The sequence below is a fragment of the Crassostrea angulata genome, chromosome 9, assembly GCF_025612915.1.
Source record: "Crassostrea angulata isolate pt1a10 chromosome 9, ASM2561291v2, whole genome shotgun sequence".
NCBI classification, from domain to species: Eukaryota; Metazoa; Mollusca; class Bivalvia; order Ostreida; family Ostreidae; genus Magallana; species Magallana angulata.
The window spans coordinates 21,801,703-21,821,351 of NC_069119.1; the positions used below are offsets into that span (position 1 = coordinate 21,801,703).

The window sequence follows — 19,649 nt, forward strand, 5'->3', positions numbered from 1 at the left end:
TACTCTATTCAGACGATATATAAGAACCTTGACTTCTCTATATGAGCCATATCTAAGAACCTTGTCTCCTCTATATTATCTAAGAACCTTGTAATAATATTACGAATCATATCTAAGAACCTTGCCTTCCCTATACTAACCCTATCTAAGAACCTTGTTGACTCTATATTGACCATATCTAAGAACCTTGCCTTCTCTATACTATCTAAGTCTACTCTATACAGACAATATCTAAGAACTTTGACTTCTCTATACAAGCCATATCTAAGAACCTTGATTACTACATATTGACCATATCTAAGAACCTTGTAATAATATTAGGAATCATACCTAAGAACCTTGCCTTCTCTATACTAGCCCTATCTAAGAACCTCGTCTACTCTGTACTATCAATATCTAAGAACCTTGTTTACTCTATATTGACCATATCTAAGAACCTTGCCTTCTCTATACTAACCATATCTAAGATCCTTGTCTACTCTATACAGACAATATCTTAGAACTTTGCCTTCTCTATACTGACTGTATCGAAGAACCTTGACTTCACTATACTGTCTGTATGTAAGAACCCTGACTTTACCTAAGAACCATATCTACTCTTCAATAACTTTATATTGGAATATTTGTTTAATATATGCCAGCAGTGTGCATCAATAAAAGATTTTTCACATAATGCAGTAACCTATATAATATTTTATATTAACCCAAGTTTAGAGCTTAATTCTGTAGATATTGGATATCAATTCTTTTTTATATTAATATATCATTCATTGGATATTATTTTGATATCACCCAGCTAAGTGCAGTTGTGGCGTCATAAAGGTTTTTGCGTAAATAGTAAAATAAAGTGGAGTCTTACATAAAAAACGTGTAAAGCATTGGCTGTGAAGTATAAAACATGGGATAAAAAAAATCTCCCATGATTTGTTGTTGGATATGATTTATATCAAAATGGTGTGTTTTTATACCCTTGCCAAGTCTCGGGGATAAAACACACAACTTGTTAGATAAAAAGCGTATCCAACTACAAATCATGGGAGATGATATATATATTTGATAGAACTGCTGTTTAAAAATCTTGAACCTGCAGTTCTCAATAGGTTTGAAAAGATTACAACAAAAATATCAGCATCTTCATTTAATCCAAGACATATATGAGATTAAGGTGTTTGTGTTATACATTTCATAGCAAAACGTAATAAAATTTACTTTCTAAATAATCTTCTTGCAACCTTTTCTTCATTACATGAAACTTTCTTTACATAATACATAACTACATAAAACCCCCCAAAAAGTACGTTGTAATTGTATCACAATATGATGTCATAATGGGGGTATACATGTACTATCGTATTTGTAGGAGGTGATACTTCATGGGTTTGACACATGGTGCACAAGCCAGAGGCACAACACAATTACTAAGTATATAAATAATATATTCTTAGGTGACTTAATCAAGCATTTTTCTTCCTCCGTGCTCTTTCTAGCAAAATACAATGAAAATTCAAAATACTCAATACTAATAAAAAATCAGCACTGGTCCCTCAATAGAAATTGGTGTTGTGAAAGGTTAACTTTTTAATTTAGAAGAGTATATATAATATCTAGCTAAATGAAAATATGGTAATTGGAAATAAATTCTTGAGTCATTAAAGTTCCACTCCTGGCCACTACAGTCACTTTCTGCAGAACATCATTTTTTATCAAGTACCCTTTTATTGCAATGCCATAGAAAAAATTTCAAGTGGCTCATGAAATTCTGGTGATTCATATATGAGAGCTGGCTTTTTAACTTCCTCAGTTTAGAGTTGTTCTGTTCCACCATTTGTGTATTAACACCATCCAACAATGGTATATTTTTTGCATGGTAGATTTTGGAGCAGGCTGCAAATGAAGAAATAGCATAATGACCATGTGTTAATGGAAAAAACATATAATGGTACTTTTTTTCCATAATTCAAGCAGAACCCCCCCCCCCCTTTTTCAAAATAAATATAACTCTAACAACATATGTGTTTGTGAAACCCTGATGTCCCAGTATGGCAGCTTATGGCGAGAGATGAATTTTCTCAAATGCATGTCAAAGTCCAAAGGTCAAGGTCAAAAGGTCAAATTTTTTCCTACTAAAAAAAAGGTCTTGTCACATGGAATATATACCTGTGAAAAATGAAACCCATATCCCCACCCACTCAAAAGTTATAGGCAATTTAAGGTTAAAGTTTTTGAGGACAAACAAACAAAAAGATAGACAAGCAGACAGACAGGGCAAAAACTATATACATTGTACTCCCTAAAATTTTATTATAAGGGCATAAAAAGGCAATGACTTACATTTGTGGTTTCTCCAATGCAAGTTGTCTACAGCAAAAGTAGTATTTTGAACAAATAAAGGGTCTCTGTTCAAGAAGTATGCATGCAGATTGCAGGCATTATCATATATCACAACAGAAGGTGCTGTAAATAAACAAGAGGCACATGGGCCACATTGCTCACCTGAGATACAATAGGCATGACAAAATCAGCAAAATGGAGTCATAATACAAAATATCTTGACAATGCTGCATATTGTGGAATCATTAAAATTCGTAGTGGCCAATTTTCGTGGATTACTTCAAATTTACAGGTTCTTGAGGACATAATTTCGTGTATTCTCTATTACCTAACAAAAAGAAATATGATTTTATAACCTTAATTTATTAATCCATGGAGGATGATTATCATGGATGAGAGGTAACCACAAAATCCAGAAAAACTGAGCCACCACGAAATTTAATAAATCCACAGTAATACGTGTAGATCCTGTAAACCCCCCCCCCCCCAAAATAAACCAAATTTTCCCCCTGGATATTCTTTTATTTATTATCAAGTCCCTTTTCTACCAAGATAATTTTATAGTCATACTGGTATCACAAGTTGAGCACTTCAGTTAAAAAAAAAGATCCTAAACAATTGTTTATATTTACATTTGCAAATATGCTTCCTTATATGAACCTATATAATAGCAAAAACATTCAATTCTGTATGAACGTTTTTCTGATGTCACAATGATAGCCGCACGTGCTATTCACTTGAGGGTTGCAATATTGTAAACGTAAAAACACTGTTAAATTAATGATTCTGAATGTTTTGCCATTCCCAAATTTAAATATAAGTAATAAACAGCAATGTTAAAAAGTTCACCGTGATATGAACTTGGCTGGTATGTGATCAAATCTCTTGAGAAGCCCTTTCTTAAATAAATAGGATATAAACCTACATCAAACTCTGAACCACTTGTGAGGCACAAGAACTGTCCAGGAGCCAAAGTCTAAATTTTTTAAAGAATCAACAACACCTGAAGGTCATGATTTCACAGCTCTGAATCTACATGTACACTACGTGAGGATGCTTTCACATGAGTTTCAGCTTTCCTGGCTTAATGATTTGTGAGAAGAAGATTTTTGAAATTTCACTTGTAAAAGGGTGTGGTCCTTTATTTTCACAAATTTTAATCCCCTCTGCCTAAGGGTGCTTTGTGCCAAGTTTGGTTGAAATTTGCCCAGTGGTTCTAGAGAAGATGTTGAAAATGTAAAAAGTTTACAGATGGACAGACAGACAAAATGTGACTAGAAAAGCGCACTTGAGCTTTCAGCATGGTGAGATAAAAACAGAATTGTTTATAATAAATAAGGTAAAAGTTCATGCAAAATATCATCTTCAAGAATTGTAAACTAGTTAATATACAATATAAACGCTTAAATCAGTATTGCATATGGATTAAATGTTAGAAAAAAACAAACTTAATTCCAGATTTTTTAATTCTACTTACTCTGCCTTTCTTTAAGGAATTAAATATAGATACCAGGTATGTTAATCTTAATAAATACACATACACACCTGTTAAAAATCTTGTTCGTATGAAGGTAAATGGAACATTGGGGGACTCGTTGTTTTCCATTATCTGGAATCCATAGCAAATTCCTTTAAAAGATAGTATTGTCTTCTCAATACATATTTAGAAAAATTGATGGTATATGTACATGTAATTTTATACTGCAACCATCCTTTGCATTGACTGAATATAAACAATTTGGCTTGGTTAAAAACATTTAGTTGGGGTCAGCAAATCTCACCCTCTATTATGCTTTGTTATCCTCACCCAAATATTAATTATATTTCAAGACCATGTTCTATATACATGAACATTTACATACACTGAATATTTTCTTTATTTCTTAAGAAAATCATTGCAGTTTATCAGTTCATGAACAACACTAAGCATATCACCTGTACAGATTTCTTGATCAGTGGATGTTCAATAATACAATAATTAATCTTTTGAATCCTTCTTTAAATGATAATTTATATACTAGATAAAGATATAAACAATAAAATGTCTTTCTTTGGTTGTAAGTACAGGAATTAATGTTGCAGGTATTGCAGACAAATTTGCAGGTTATGCATTTTTTCTGCAAAAGCTGCGTGCAACATTAATTTCCTTACTAACAACCAAAAAGAGCATGTTATGCAGATTTAGTGCCATGTACATTTTTATTATATGAACACGTCTTGAAGTCATATCCTGCTTTGTGTCTAACTTTATAGTATACCAATCTTTAAGAGACAGAGATGACCGATCCCTCTCATTAATATAGACACTGTACGTGTATTTCTTAATTCCTTTCATTTGTCTCCCTTTAGGGATAACAAATAAAATTAACACTCCCTTCATTCAAGTTAAAAATTAGAAAAAGTTAGATGACCCTTTATCACAAAGAAGTGGTTCTGGGGAAAATAACTTTAATTTACTAATTGTTCTTTTAAATGGTACATTGTACCTACCATGTTCACAAAAGACAGTGAAAATCCCTGGTAGTAATGTTGGGTGTCTGGTTGAATCTTTCCTACAGCTTTCAGCATTAAACTTTCCTTTGTCTGCTGTATACCTTCCCCTCTGACGGATAGGTACCAGCTTTGGGAAAAAGGCTGTCTGGGAGGCAATGTCTAACTCCTCCTTTGTCAGAGGATCTTCAGTCTTTGGTTTAGGAAACTGGTCTGATGTACATGCACTTGGATTAGGAAATGTATCTTTGGATTTGGCAAATACTTCGGAAATTATTTCCTTATACTCTGGAGAAATTTCAAATGACACAGATTTTAGTATTTCAAAAAGTAAAGGAATGTTAATTTGAATACTGTTCAGAAGTTCTGCATCCCTTGATATGTCTTTTGGAGAATCAAACATCTTTGAAAGGATCTGTTCATTAACTACATTGTATGGAATAAGAGCACATGCAGGTGATGAACTGCCTAGAAGCTCTAACAGGGGACGATGCTCTGGAGGGCAGCTTTCAAAACATCCTATGTTTTCCATGATGTTCAGAAGAGGACCTAATGGAGGAAAACTACGGCTGATGCTTTTCTTCATAGAGGTAAAATCAGCTTCACACAGGGGTGGTACTCCCAAACAGTACTGCATTAAACTTTGTCTGTATTTCTTCTCCTTTATCACCACTCTTTCTTTGTGACTAGTATTAAAGAGAAGAAACAAAAAATTATCGTACTAGTACTAAAAAATCACCAGATTCATCAGTAATTGCTTCATATGGTTTACAATAACTCAATGCCTATTTAAAGACAATAAAATTTTATATTCTTTTATTTAGAATTCACAATGACCAAATGAAGGAAACATGATAAACCAAAAACTATATTTTGTCAATGCCAAAATATAGCATTGCATATTCTAACATCTTTAAATGCATAGTGAAATGAGTTGTAAATTGATAGGTGATGACCTATGATGTGTGAAACCTTCCGTATGATGAAATTTTGAGTAGCTCTTCTTATTTTTATTGTCTAATCAAAAGTAAAACATATATTTTGAGCCACTGTGCCAATTCAAATAACCATCAAACACTGCAAATCAAATCATAAAAAGAGAGGCATTTCTACCTTAAACCAACTTTTATATGTGTGTGAAAAATATTTCCTGTCATGAAAATTAATTGGTGCCGATTGATTTCAAACTGAGAAATAGCGATATAAAAGATGATTCAAATAATAGTTCTTTTATAGTATTCCAATACATTTAAAGCATTACAAACTGACTTTCCATAAAAATGAAAATGTAATCTACTTCCTCTACACATTCAGGGATTACTATCGGTATTTAACTATGCATGCTTGACACTTATTAAATACTTATCTTCCTTTTATCAAAATTGTAGTCTCTACAGCCTCTGAGTCATTAAATCTTTGCCATTGAACAAAAGATTTACGAAAAGCCAAGCTTGTAGCATCACAGACAATAGTGCTCGGTGATGGACCACAAATCTCACACTGGAATCCGATATCATAGTCAATGTCCAGTAAACTAAGAAATCCATACCATGAGTGTCTAAATTTGACATATGACATTCCATACTGATCTGCATTGATTCCCATATCTGATAGTTCCTCCATCCAAATATTGAAGTATGCATAGAGAGTGCATCTGTAGCAAGAAATACACTAATCTATTAAATATGCAATTTAGTTATATTAAAAAAATTTCTGAAAAGAAATGGATGCTTTTGCTTCGTTACAAATGTAACTTATTGTAAAGAACACTACAGTTTACATGTACAGGCACAGGAAATAAAAGTGAGCATTAATTCATTATAAGCATGTGTGCAATGAAATTAAAACGTGAGGATTGAGATACCTTAAATGGCAATTATCTACAACATGACAGAATTACCATAGGCGTCATAACCGTAACTTAGACCTTACTATTATAGGCACATAGCATCTGGGAAAGCCAAGCCCCCCTTTTCATGCAACAAACATAATTGGTCCTACATAAACCTTTAAAAAAATGAAATAATATTGAAAATTGGAGTCATACATTAACTAGCAGCCCCCTCCCCCCAACAGATTAGGACTTTAATGATTTTGGGAATTTTTTTGTTCATTTTTTTTTTTTTGAGTTATAGATGTATATATATAATCCTTCCCCCGCTAGGATTTTCATGATTTTGGAAATTAGGGTGTTTTTTTTTTTGGCTTGTCAAGATTTCTGATAAGTCTAGCCCCCATCCCCCCCCTTTTAATTTGCTTCTGACGTCATTGACTTTATACAAAGATGCTTGAAACTTGGTTGATACTGGACTAGTAACTAATGTTTCCATAGAAAAAAATCTATTCTAAAAAACCTAATACAACAGCAGTTGAAACAATTCATTGCAGACTTTAGCTCATCAAAACAACATTTAATTGTTTAACACTAGCTAGATCTTCAAATCCTATTCAAGATCTTTAAAGAAGCAACATATTATGCATATTTTACCTTGCATACAAGAAATGCCACATATAGTCTCTGAGAATACTATGATGCATAAGAAAAGACCTCATGTTTAAGACAGAGACATCACCACCATCAAAGAACAAGATGTTTGTGCAGGAGGTACACTTCTTACAAAAAACTGAAGTAAAGAACACAAAATTATGGTTAAATATTGCTTGCTACACAAATTTCCATAACTACATATATTCACTATCATCTTCTTTAAATAAGCTTAACAACAATTGTTTGCCTTTAATGTACATAGAGAGTTGTTAGTTACATATACTTGTGATGTAGTGTAAGCATTAATTTTAATTAGTGAGTTTGTGCAATATGCCAGTACTGCTCATCAGGACAAAACTGTATATGAACTTATTTCTTTCCAATGTAACGGGATGGGAGAAATAATGACGGACCAGCCCCGGTTTTGAAACCAGGCCCCCTGAATCTCTAGTCAGGTGCTCTACCAACTGAGCTATCTGGCGCCGGTATTCGAACCGGTCTAACCGTCACATTCCTCCCCCCTTAAATGATCTTCTTCCCTGAAGATCACCCCAGGCTCTTCCCCTGGCAGGGGTTCACCTGTCAGTTCCAGGGGTTGGTCACGGCACCAAATGTAACGAGATGGGAGAAATAATGACGGACCAGACAGGGTTTCGAACCCGGGCCCCCTGAATCTCTAGTCAGGTGCTCTACCAACTGAGCTATCTGGCGCCGGTATTCGAACCGGTCTGACCGTCACACTAAAAACAAAAAATAAAGATGAGAATAAATTTACAACTAATATCTCACAAGATTTTGTCAATTAAAAAATCAGATCGTTTACATGCATGATTTGAACATAGTTTATAAATACTAGCTTGCAATATTATCTAGAAGAAGTATCTAGAATATCTTAACAAATAAAGGGAGTAATTAATATATAAACATTCCTACCTGACACTTCATATACTTGATATTTGCAAAAAAGTGGCATTGGTTGATTCCCTTGAAGGCTACATTCTGCTTCCAGTTGGCTGCCACAATCACTACAGATATCACTTTCAAATGGAAGAAATTTTAGAACTCCATCTTCCTTGATGCAATATGCCACAGGATCTAAAAATGTGGCTTGGAGAGCAACATCGAGCCTAAATTGTATGGATCTTTTTGAGAGAGTATGGTAGATAAAAGTCTTAGTAGAGGTCTCATCTACCATACCTCTCATGAGTTTCAGTACAATATCAGGTACTGTGTCTGTAGAGGCCTTTTCTATGTAGGAATGGATGTGGTTGGTATGGCAGCAATGTACCTTTTGACAAGTAAAACACTGAAGCTTCCTAGCGAAGACTGTGACAACTCCTGGCATTATCCCACATAAAACTAGGCAATAGTCATCTCCAAATGGCAATTCCACAAGATCTGCATTCTATTGTGAAATGAGATTATCTTAAACATAATAAAAAGGAAAACGATCTAGAACCAATCACTAGGATAAGATAAAATTGTTTCATTGTATCCATTATTCATTATTATATGCTCATGTAAATAACATGAATTTGATTATCAATAAGCATTTCTTAGATACACTACACCGGTACTATTAAACTCTGAAGGTTTAAACCATGCCCTCCAGCCAGATAGATCAAAACAACACTGTGAACAGCTAACATATTTTTATTGGATGATGGTACTATGTACATGTATCAAAAAATGATGACTACATGTTTACTGCCAAACTTCTGTGTGTAAGATTCACTGTTATTATGATACGCATCATGCAATAAAAATTCACAATATAACGGTTAACCATGCAATAAAATTGTACATTCGGTTGAGGGTATATCATTGAAAATTTCACCCCTCAAAAACCTTGGTTTTCTTGGAGTGAAAACTTTCAGTCATGTGCTCAACTACATGAAGTACAAAAAAAATATTGTTATAATATCAATTCCCAACTTTGTTAACTTCTTTCATTATGTAAAGAACACTTCTCAAGCATAAATTCCTTAGATCTGTGTTCACTTCTTATGTTAGATATTGTTTGTATTATGTTTATAAGTTTTGAAAAATTTATTTCCTACGAAAAATATAATTTGTGTAACACAACAAATAAACTATAGTTTATGCCTTGCCAGGTATTATTAGTTTCAAGTTCATTTCATAAGGAGTATTCTATTAAAGCAATTTAATTTTTAAAATGAAAATATTTCATTTGATTCAAATTGTATGAGAATGGAAACAGCTTATATCAAGGTACAATTGCCAACTGGCCAATCCATATAAGTTGATACATGTAAATGTATATATATACATGTACAGGTATATTCAATAAAATGTAGCAGATCAGTGCTGTATAGGTTTTTATCAGTACTTCGCGTTGTGTTTATTTTTGTTTTGAGACTGAATTTGACCTCTACATTAAGAATTAAACTTACTAAATTATAGATAAGGTATGAAAACGACTTTACTCTCAATATAGATAAACCAGATATAATAAGCAAAACTCAAAGTAAATGAAAACCAAGATTAACAACCCTTTATAAATTTATTATTATATTAACAAAATAGGTACACAAGTCAATATCAAGTACTTAAAATCCCCAACCCTAAAACCAAACTTTAACAGGGACCTCAAAGAGACAGAAGAGACGGGGACTCAGGAGAAAAGAAGCTAGCGAAACCAGCTGTCTCCCTCTCCCTCTCTGCTTGGAGAAAAGTAGCTAGCGAAACCAGCCGTCTCCCTCCCCCTCTCTGCTTGGAGAAAGTAGCTAGCGAAACCAGCCGTCTCCCTCCCCCTCTCTGCATGGAGAAAAGTAGCTAGCGAAACCAGCCGTCTCCCTCCCCCTCTCTGCTTGGAGAAAAGTAGCTAGCGAAACCAGCCGTCCCCCTCCCCCTCTCTGCTTGGAGAAAAGTAGCTAGCGAAACCAGCCGTCTCCCTCCCCCTCTCTGCTTGGAGAAAAGTAGCTAGCGAAACCAGCCGTCTCCCTACCCCTCTCTGCTTGGAGAAAAGTAGCTAGCGAAACCAGCCTTCTCCCTCCCCCTCTCTGCTTGGAGAAAAGTAGCTAGCGAAACCAGCCGTCTCCCTCCCCCTCTCTGCTTGGAGAAAAGTAGCTAGCGAAACCAGCCGTCTCCCTACCCCTCTCTGCTTGGAGAAAAGTAGCTAGCGAAACCAGCCGTCTCCCTCCCCCTCTCTGCTTGGAGAAAAGTAGCTAGCGAAACCAGCCGTCTCCCTCCCCCTCTCTGCTTGGAGAAAAGTAGCTAGCGAAATCAGCCGTCTCCCTCCCCCTCTCTGCTTGGAGAAAAGTAGCTAGCGAAACCAGCCGTCTCCCTCCCCCTCTCTGCATGGAGAAAAGTAGCTAGCGAAACCAGCCGTCTCCCTCCCCCTCTCTGCTTGGAGAAAAGTAGCTAGCGAAACCAGCCGTCCCCCTCCCCCTCTCTGCTTGGAGAAAAGTAGCTAGCGAAACCAGCCGTCTCCCTCCCCCTCTCTGCTTGGAGAAAAGTAGCTAGCGAAACCAGCCGTCTCCCTCTTCAAATAAGGACTTACACTGGTTTATATACGGAAAAGAGAACAAAGACAACTGTCATTAAAGTTATTGGCGTTCGTATAAAGTGGGCGTTACCAAAGTAATGGAATAAAATCACATCGGGATCGGAATACTTATAATAATAAATAGAAATGAAATCCCGATCTACCACATTCCTCCCCCTTTAAAGACAAATGCTATGCATTTGACTAAAATTGAGTGGTGCATTTCAATCAAATTCCCTTTAAAAAACATACATTATACAAAATATAAGCAAAACATAATCAGGTGAATATGTCACATTGCTAAGTTCATTTCACAGCACCAGTCTCCATGGTCCTCAGCAATCACTAATTGGAACACATTCCGGGATATAATACTATGGGTACAACACAACATTTACACACGATTATCACAAACTTCACGGATTCCAGAATGAACACAGTGGATACCGGTATAACATCGGATATTATGAAGACGATCAGACACTTGAAATATATGGAGTTGAATGTATCAGGTTCCAGTCCATTTCCAAATCTCACTTTGGTCAACCTGGTGTCTGGATAAATTGCAATAAAACTGGTGAATAAGTGGTCTGAAAAATCAAGAAAAATTATTAATAAACATGTCATAAATATCATAACTGAATCCATATATCAAATCATCACACAGAACACAGAACTTTACAGTACATTAAAGTATTATGTTTACACAGTTATTAACAGGCATACTATCCCAGTTTTGTCAACAAGATCGACAGAGGACAGTTACTGTTAGACTAACCTACTAGTTTTACGTGTGTTTAATAACCTATCAAATTTTACAAAAAATCTAATTAAGTTTATAAGCCACAAAAATAAACAAATCAACGAACACGTAAATGATAACTAAGTTTATAATGACATAATATGCTACACCGCTCTAACTTTCAACTGGCATTGTTATATCAAAACACATTTAGCCAATTCCCTTCGGATGCTCGGGTCGGCAGTAAGGGTACAATACTGGGTCGACGGGCTTGTACATAGAAGTAATACCCACGAACGACAACTGTAATGGAAGAACTGCGAACGCTAACGCCCGTTTCCCGCCTACATTTTACATCCAAATATTTCGGAATTTCTGACAGATATTCAAAAACTAAGTTTTCTACTAAAAAGTATAATCAAATCCTAATCAATTTATATCAAAATAAAATTTGTAATCAAATTAATTTTCTTTAAACAAGTTTTGCTAATGCGGGGTCTCAAAAAAATTTCATTGTAACCGGTCTTTATGAGTGAGGAAAATATTTTTTAGCGGCCAATATGTGCATAAAAACTTAATTAACATATTTACCATATATATTAAAGTAAAATTTTATTTTAATTCATATCTGTTTATTATTTTTCGAAAGTTTATAAAGCAAAATTCTTTTTTTGAAATGTATTTCGGTCTGTAGACATATGTTCCCCCCCGTGAAACAACAAACCCTTTGGTAAAAATATGCTAAATAACAATAATTAAATCCCCTCAAAAGGAATTTTTGTTTCACACGGGGGGGGGGGGGGGGGGAAAGATGTTTTAAAAAACATTTCCGTTTTCCGTTATTTTCTATTATGAAATGAGCTATTTTAACCCAAAATACAAAGTTATCTCTCTTTGTTTGACCAAATCATTTATATTCAATGAAAATATACATAAATGTTTACATTATAATGAAAAAATAAGTTTGATTAGACAACTTTCAAAAAATGACTTTTAGTTAGGCGGCTAGACAATGCTATCGTTCGCAGTCCTTTCACCGCTAAGAGAAGAAATAACTTTACCAGGAGGAACAGTTCTTCCATCAAGCTTCCATTCCAGGACAGATTTCGCCATGTGCTCGTTCTCTCTCTTTTCTGGTAAATCTGCATGGATGCATGAATTCTCAAACCCACAAATCCATTACAAAGAAAAGCGACAGCTAAAGAAATAAAAAAAACCCACAATACAATAGAAACTAACAACAAAAGAATTCAGCCAAGTCCGAATCACTGAATAGGGCTCTCAAAGTGAGTAGCACGTGCCACTGACCATTGTAGTACAAACCCTATCCTGGTCACGGTTCACCAAATAATGTAGCAGGTCAGTGCCGTATAGGTTTTTATCAGTACTTCGCGTTGTGTTTATTTTTGTTTTGAGACTGAATTTGACCTCTACATTGAGAATTAAACTTACTAAATTATAGATAAGGTATTAAAACGACTTTACTCTCAATATAGATAAACCAGAACTCAAAGTAAATGAAAACCAAGATTAACTCAAAATAATGAATACATGCATGCATTCACAAAAGAAACAGATCAATTTTCTTGAAGTTTACATTAATACCTCTTTCAGTCCCTCTGTCTCTTTTTTGCCATATGAATGCTCTGAAAATAAATTCTAAATTTAAATCTAATGGACATTTTGTCAAGATTTTGTTGGAAAAAAACTATCATCTACTGTAAATTCCTTATTAAATGCAAGGAATATATCAACATGTAATTTCACGAGAAGCATCACTCGCAAAATAAGATTAGTTGCTTTTATTGATATGGCGCTGAAATCCATGTCAATTCTGATCACCCGTCCACTCGCAAATTCTCACATTACATTTACATTCTCATAATGAAAGATCTAACAGAAATAAAGATAAACAAAATAGTATACAGTAATACATGCTTATAATGAAGTGCCAGAGAGGGAGGATTTTGCTTTGTTACAAGCGTGATTCATTATATCCATTCAGTTCACAATATACATGTATATTAAACTCAAGAGGAATTAAAATCACTTTCCTGTATGCATCAATTCATTACCTGCATGTTTTACTATGTGTTTAAGAGAAAGTGTCAATCAGTTTCACTGAAAAGGATACTGACCTGAGAAGTACACATCCGGGGAAATATCATCAAATTCATCAGTGAACTTCTCAACCACTCTAACATGTATACATTTCGTTTCTGAGAAGTCTGAAATTTAAAAAATGAAGCGTTTCAATCAGGTACAAACTTCTATTATATATCACTTGATATTATTAAAACAGTTTCTTAAACAAGATGGTGCAAATCTTAATGCCAGTATAAAACAATATATATTAAATACACAAAAAATATAAATGTACATGTACATGCATTTGCAATGCCCAGAGATATGTAATAAATTAACAATTGAAGTTATGATTTAAATTAATTTTTTCATTACCTCCAAACTTCTATCCTTTAAATTAAGATATACATTGTAAATGTTCTCAATTGTTTAGAAGATATCAAATAAAAAAAATAAATACGTGTAAATAAAAAAAAATGAGAGTTTTCAAATAATGTGTACCAAATGGAACTGCAAAAGATTGATGAGTCAAAACAATCTTTGAGGTCTACCAAGATTGCATTTTCGCTAGCCAAGGGTTTCTGATCCGCACAGCTACTCACCAACAATTGGCATATCGTGCTTTCAAAAGTCGAAACTTTTTTGTCACATGATCTAATCAGTATGAAACATTGTTAATTAACATAGGTCGCAGGTTTGCTGTCTTCACAATAGAATTTACAGTAATGTGTTGACCGTCAATGAGTCATAGCAAACCCAAACATTTTTTTTCTCTAAAATGACAAATGATCTTTAAAAACATAAAAGGAAATATTTAAAAAAGCTTATATGCAGTTAATCTAAACATTTTTAATTATCAAGTTGTAACAATTTAAAGGGGTGATCGAAATACAGTGTTACATTTTGTTTAATAAGGTATGATTGTGCGTTGAAACTCTTCTATTTAAAATCATTTTTTTTAGCTTCACTTCTTTTACAATTATAACTTCTGTATTTTCAACCACCGATCTATTAGAATTCATTTGACTTTAGCTAATCATCGTATACGATTACAAACATACAAACTATGACAATAGTTGTATAGTAATTAATTTTGCATTTATTGACTCAGAGTTTCATGGAAAGAAAAAATAGCCATTGTTCTTCTCTTCACATTACTTTACATTATATATAATTGCATATGCGCATTCGATAAAATCAGTATAATGTCTAATTAATTAAAATTTATATGTTCTAATGATGAGTAAAGAAGCTAGTCTAGTCAATCTAAGCATTTGTATTTTTTATTTCTCAGACTTAAGAGAATGATGATATCGGGCTAACGTTATAATGAAAATAAAAGGTTTTGCGAAATCTTTTAAATCTTTAAAGTTGTTTTGCAAAAAATTGGCTGAGAACACCTATTGATAATTTTCTATGAATTGATTCAACATTATCTCTTCTGTTATTGTGCTGATAAAAATTAAGTTTGTCTAAATAGTTTAAAACCTAGAATTATTGTTCTAAAATGCGATTCCCGATTAAGATATGCAATTTACTATTTATTTTATTGAAATGGCAATGCTTGATTTAATCAGCGACACCGTGTTGAAACACGATACATAATAACCACGCAGACGAATCTCAAATAAATTTTAGAAATCAAATTTTAAATACCTATGGATCACGCTGACAAATTTTCAGGGTAGGTTTTCTCGCAAGCAGTAAACCCGCAATCTACCTTAAAACACAGATGTTTTGCATTTTTTTTATTGGGCGAACGGTTTCAGTAATCCCAAATCAAAATCCAGGAGAAAATCTTGCCTTTTTGTCCGTGCAATGCAATGACAGCATATTTGCTCTGGCTGATTTATGCCAAGAGTTTTTCAGGAGTGGTGCAGATCAGAAACCCTTAGCTAGCGAGGATGCCAAGATTGTAGCTGCATTACAAAATGAATTGCTGAAGAGATATACATGTACTCTATAACATACTTCTAACATATTAATACATGTATATGGATTCATGATTTTTGCATTATCTGGTCAGTAGAAATAAATACATGTACAGTATTACATTTGCAACAGAAATCTAAAACAAACAGACAGGGATAGGGTAATCATAATCAGTAATCGTAATCAGCTGTAATCGATTACAGGTTGCTGAGTAATCATGAGTAATCAGTAATCATCCATTTTTCTGATTACAAGTAATCGTAATTTAATCGATTACTCTGTGAAAAAGTCCTGTAATCATGATTAATTTTTGATTACTTTTATGATTACAATGGCAAAATTCAATAGGTTGAAATCATTATTCATTGGATCTTATATTTTGTGAATAAGGTTCAGTCTTAAAGTTGGCCAGTATTCCTTTATTGCCCTTGGGCATGTTTAAATTCATGTCCAGTCACGATAGAATGAGTTTGCTTTTCAACAGTCCTTGCTTTTAAGCGCATTAGAAAACAGTTCACATACTGTGCTTATTTAATTTCTGATCTTCAGACCAGATAGATGCAGGCTAAATGACTCTACATTTCAAATGTTAATGATGATAAAATGCAATGAAAAGGCTTGTAAATAATGCTACAAATTACACTGATACCAGAATAAAGAGTCCTGTAATAAAATGCACTGTTTTTTTAAATGAAACATTTAAACTATGAAAAAACTGAATAACAAATAATGTTATCTAAAGTAATCACAAGTAATCATGATTACAATGAGGAAAAGTAATCTAATGTAATCGATTACTTTAAAAAATGGATGTAATTAGCCTGTAATAGATTACTTTTAAAACCCAAAGTAACTGTAATTTAATAGATTACTTTTGAAAGTAATCGACCCCATCCCTGCAAACAGATCATCCAATAACAGAATAGGTATTAAATCCAATTAGATAATACTTAAAAGTACAACATATTTAACCTTCATATGAAGTAAGTAGATTTGCAGACAATGCATCCACATATTCTGCATGCAGTGGATTACAGGAGCAGAAGCAAATCCATCGAGTGTCTCCTTCAAATTTGACTGCTTTCCTTCTCACAGTTTGTATCTGATGCTTCTGAAAAATCAAATCTTTATTATCAAATTCTCAAATTTATGGGCAGATTTCAAAATTACTTTCCATATATATATATATATATGGTGGCTTATTTCTGTCATGCTGACATCAATATCACAAGTCCACATAAAGATCTGACAAATCAACATAAACATATATTGTATGACAAGTGGATGCATAAAAATGTCTTGGACATACATATATTTTTTGATAAAGTAAATACAGAAAATCAGTATCATCTGCAGGTTTTCCAAAGTGAAAATATATCTGTAAATGCAAGAATATTAATGCATACCTGAAGTTCCTTTCTTGTTTCATCAAAATCAGCCAGAGCAAATACAGTCATGCTGCCATTGCACGGACAAAAATACTGTGATTCAACAATTCCAAGACAATAAAGTTTGAAATTGTTCTCAATAGGAATACTGCAGGATGCTGCAGAAACTTCTTCCATGGTCGGAGGAACTTCATTTGGCTTAAAAATATTTAAGAAACAACTAATAATGTAAATGTAATGCAAAATTCACCTGTTTTTTTTTTAATTTCAATCTAATTAGAGAAAAAATTACCACGTCTAACTCTTCATTGAATATGGACAATGGAGCTGATTTCTTGACAAATTTAGCAGAACTGCTTGCAGCACAAACATTACTTTTCCTCCTTAACTTTGGTGGTATCTTACTCAAGTCATATTTTAGAAATCCTGGTGCTTGCACTTTATTAAGGGCAAGTGATGGTTTCTGCAAAAAAAAAAGAAAAAAAAAATTATATATATATTTATAGATTATTATATGGCAATTTTTATATCGTATCCTATATTAGCCCGATGTCGCGGCATATCACCCCGAGAGCCGTCAGACTATATATATAAAAATTGCCACATTATGATTTTTATATCATATACTTATAGAAAATATAAAAGAATCAATAAAAATATCATGTGATGAATGATTTTTGTTAACAAATCGCTCCGTGTCTATATATTCCATCTCTGATAAACTTCCATGAAATTTTGCGCCAGCTGTTTGTATACTAGGTTGACGTCGACGTAACTTTTTGACTTCATACTCGTAGATCGGAGTTGAACGAAGCATATCGAACTCTACGTCATAATAGCCGATATTATATTATCTTATTTCACATCCCTAGGCGAATTTTCGGTTTATATCGCACAGGGTGGAAAAGGGTATATTTTCCATAAGTATACGATATAAATCTTATATCACAGCCCTGAGGTTTATATCACACACCTAGGCGAATTTCTTATTTATATCAACATCACAAGCGAGAATCAAAGTTCACGCTTTCGGCTGTTACCGTGGCTCTTCCATTAATTTGAACTTACCCTTAGGATAAAACAGAAATTTTGACCTATAAATTACATTTGCAGACAAGGCAAGAAGTTAAAAAATGTAAATATAAGCATTAAATCATTATTTTTTGAAAGATATAGTCTCATAACTCCAGCGGTGTGTGCATACAAATTTTCATAACGCGCTAGCGCGCGTTACTCAATTTGTATGCACACACCGGCGCAGTTATGAGACTATATCTTTCAAAAACTAATGATTCAATGCTTAAATATTTACATTCCACGTATATTTTGCATGTAAAGCTACTGCAGATATAGCACCATAACGCAGAAAGGGTACTAAAAGGTTAAATGACGAGTTTTAACTGTGACGTCACAAACGTTGAACGCTGATAAATACAACGTCACAAGCGAAAATCAAAGATCACGCTTGTGGCTGTTACAGTGGCTCTTCCATTAATTTGAACTTACCCATAGGATAATACAGTAATTTTGAGGTATAATTCCCATTTGCGTACAAGACAAGAAGGTAAAAAAATGTAAATATAAGCATTGAATCCTTATTTTTTGAAAGATATAGTCTCATAGCTGCAACGGTGTGTGCAAACAAATTTTCATAACGCGCTAACGCGCGTTATTCAATTTGTATGCACACACCGTTGCAGTTATGAGACTATATCTTTCAAAAAATAAGGATTCAATACTTAAATATATATATATATATATATATATATATATATATATATATATATATTTATAACACCTCGCCTCTTATGGACTTCACAGAACCCACAAATTTCTGTAAACAGTCGGTAACAAATCTAATGAGTTAATAATATCACGTTTAGCTCAATATGCGGTGGATATCACTCATGTAATAAAGTTATAAAGTTTTGATATTCCACTGTTCCACTGTGTATTCTTACGCCACATGATGTCATAATTAAACATTACGTAGTTTCAGGCGGATGATTGACGTAGAATGAGAAAGTAGAATGAGAAAGTAACAAAATAATTCAGTTGGAAAGTGTAGAGTGTTGTAAATATGAAGCATTTAATGCTCTTTTAATTTTTTTTAATAAACTGATAAAAATATGCTCGAAAATGAATGCTTAAAGTTGTTTACATCTTGTAGTAAATGTGTTGTGCGGTTCACAATTAAAATTTTATAGAAAAGATTGTGGTTTAACAAAATACATGGTAAAACATTTGATTGACACACACGCAGGCACACAAACACACATATATATCTATAGACACACACACACACACACACACACAATCCTCCCTTTGTAAATTACGATTTCAATCTGTATTCGGCATTGATGTTTACTCCAAAAATTACAGAATAAAAATACTTTCAAGTCAATTAGAGGTTGTGGAATATATTGTTCTATTGTTGTTTATTCTTTCTGTTTTTCTTACCTTTCTTGACATAAGGCAATGATTCTGTTTTCACACAGTTTTAATCAACGGATTTTTAGCTCCTTGTCAGATCTGGAGGATTTGAACGTACCACCATTAGCCAATGAGAGTTCGCTTAACAAAATATGGTTAGTAGGCAACCAATCAGATCAAGGTCCATATCGAGGTTCTTAGATCCAATAATACGTTACTATTATACCTCCTATATGAGTTATAGGAAATGAC

The 19,649-nt window shown here is 33.6% G+C and overlaps 2 protein-coding genes across 2 annotated transcripts; both read right to left on the reverse strand.

Annotated features, from left to right (window-relative positions):
* Positions 1 to 1,132: 1,132 nt before the first annotated feature.
* LOC128164224 (uncharacterized) lies at positions 1,133 to 5,733 on the reverse strand. Its single transcript, XM_052827985.1, has 4 exons — positions 4,822 to 5,733; positions 3,877 to 3,960; positions 2,332 to 2,454; positions 1,133 to 1,884 (listed from the first exon to the last, which is right to left on the reverse strand). Exons 1-4 carry the CDS (start codon positions 5,456 to 5,458, stop codon positions 1,694 to 1,696), a joined length of 1,035 nt encoding a protein of 344 aa, XP_052683945.1. The 5' UTR covers positions 5,459 to 5,733; the 3' UTR covers positions 1,133 to 1,693.
* A 4,081-nt stretch (positions 5,734 to 9,814) lies between these two features.
* LOC128164227 (uncharacterized) lies at positions 9,815 to 19,613 on the reverse strand. Its single transcript, XM_052827992.1, has 8 exons — positions 19,425 to 19,613; positions 17,257 to 17,427; positions 16,983 to 17,162; positions 16,549 to 16,687; positions 13,698 to 13,787; positions 13,165 to 13,205; positions 12,621 to 12,757; positions 9,815 to 11,407 (listed from the first exon to the last, which is right to left on the reverse strand). The coding sequence occupies exons 1-7, from the start codon at positions 19,434 to 19,436 to the stop codon at positions 12,722 to 12,724; spliced, it is 669 nt and encodes a 222-aa protein (XP_052683952.1). The 5' UTR covers positions 19,437 to 19,613; the 3' UTR covers positions 9,815 to 11,407; positions 12,621 to 12,721.
* Positions 19,614 to 19,649: the final 36 nt, after the last annotated feature.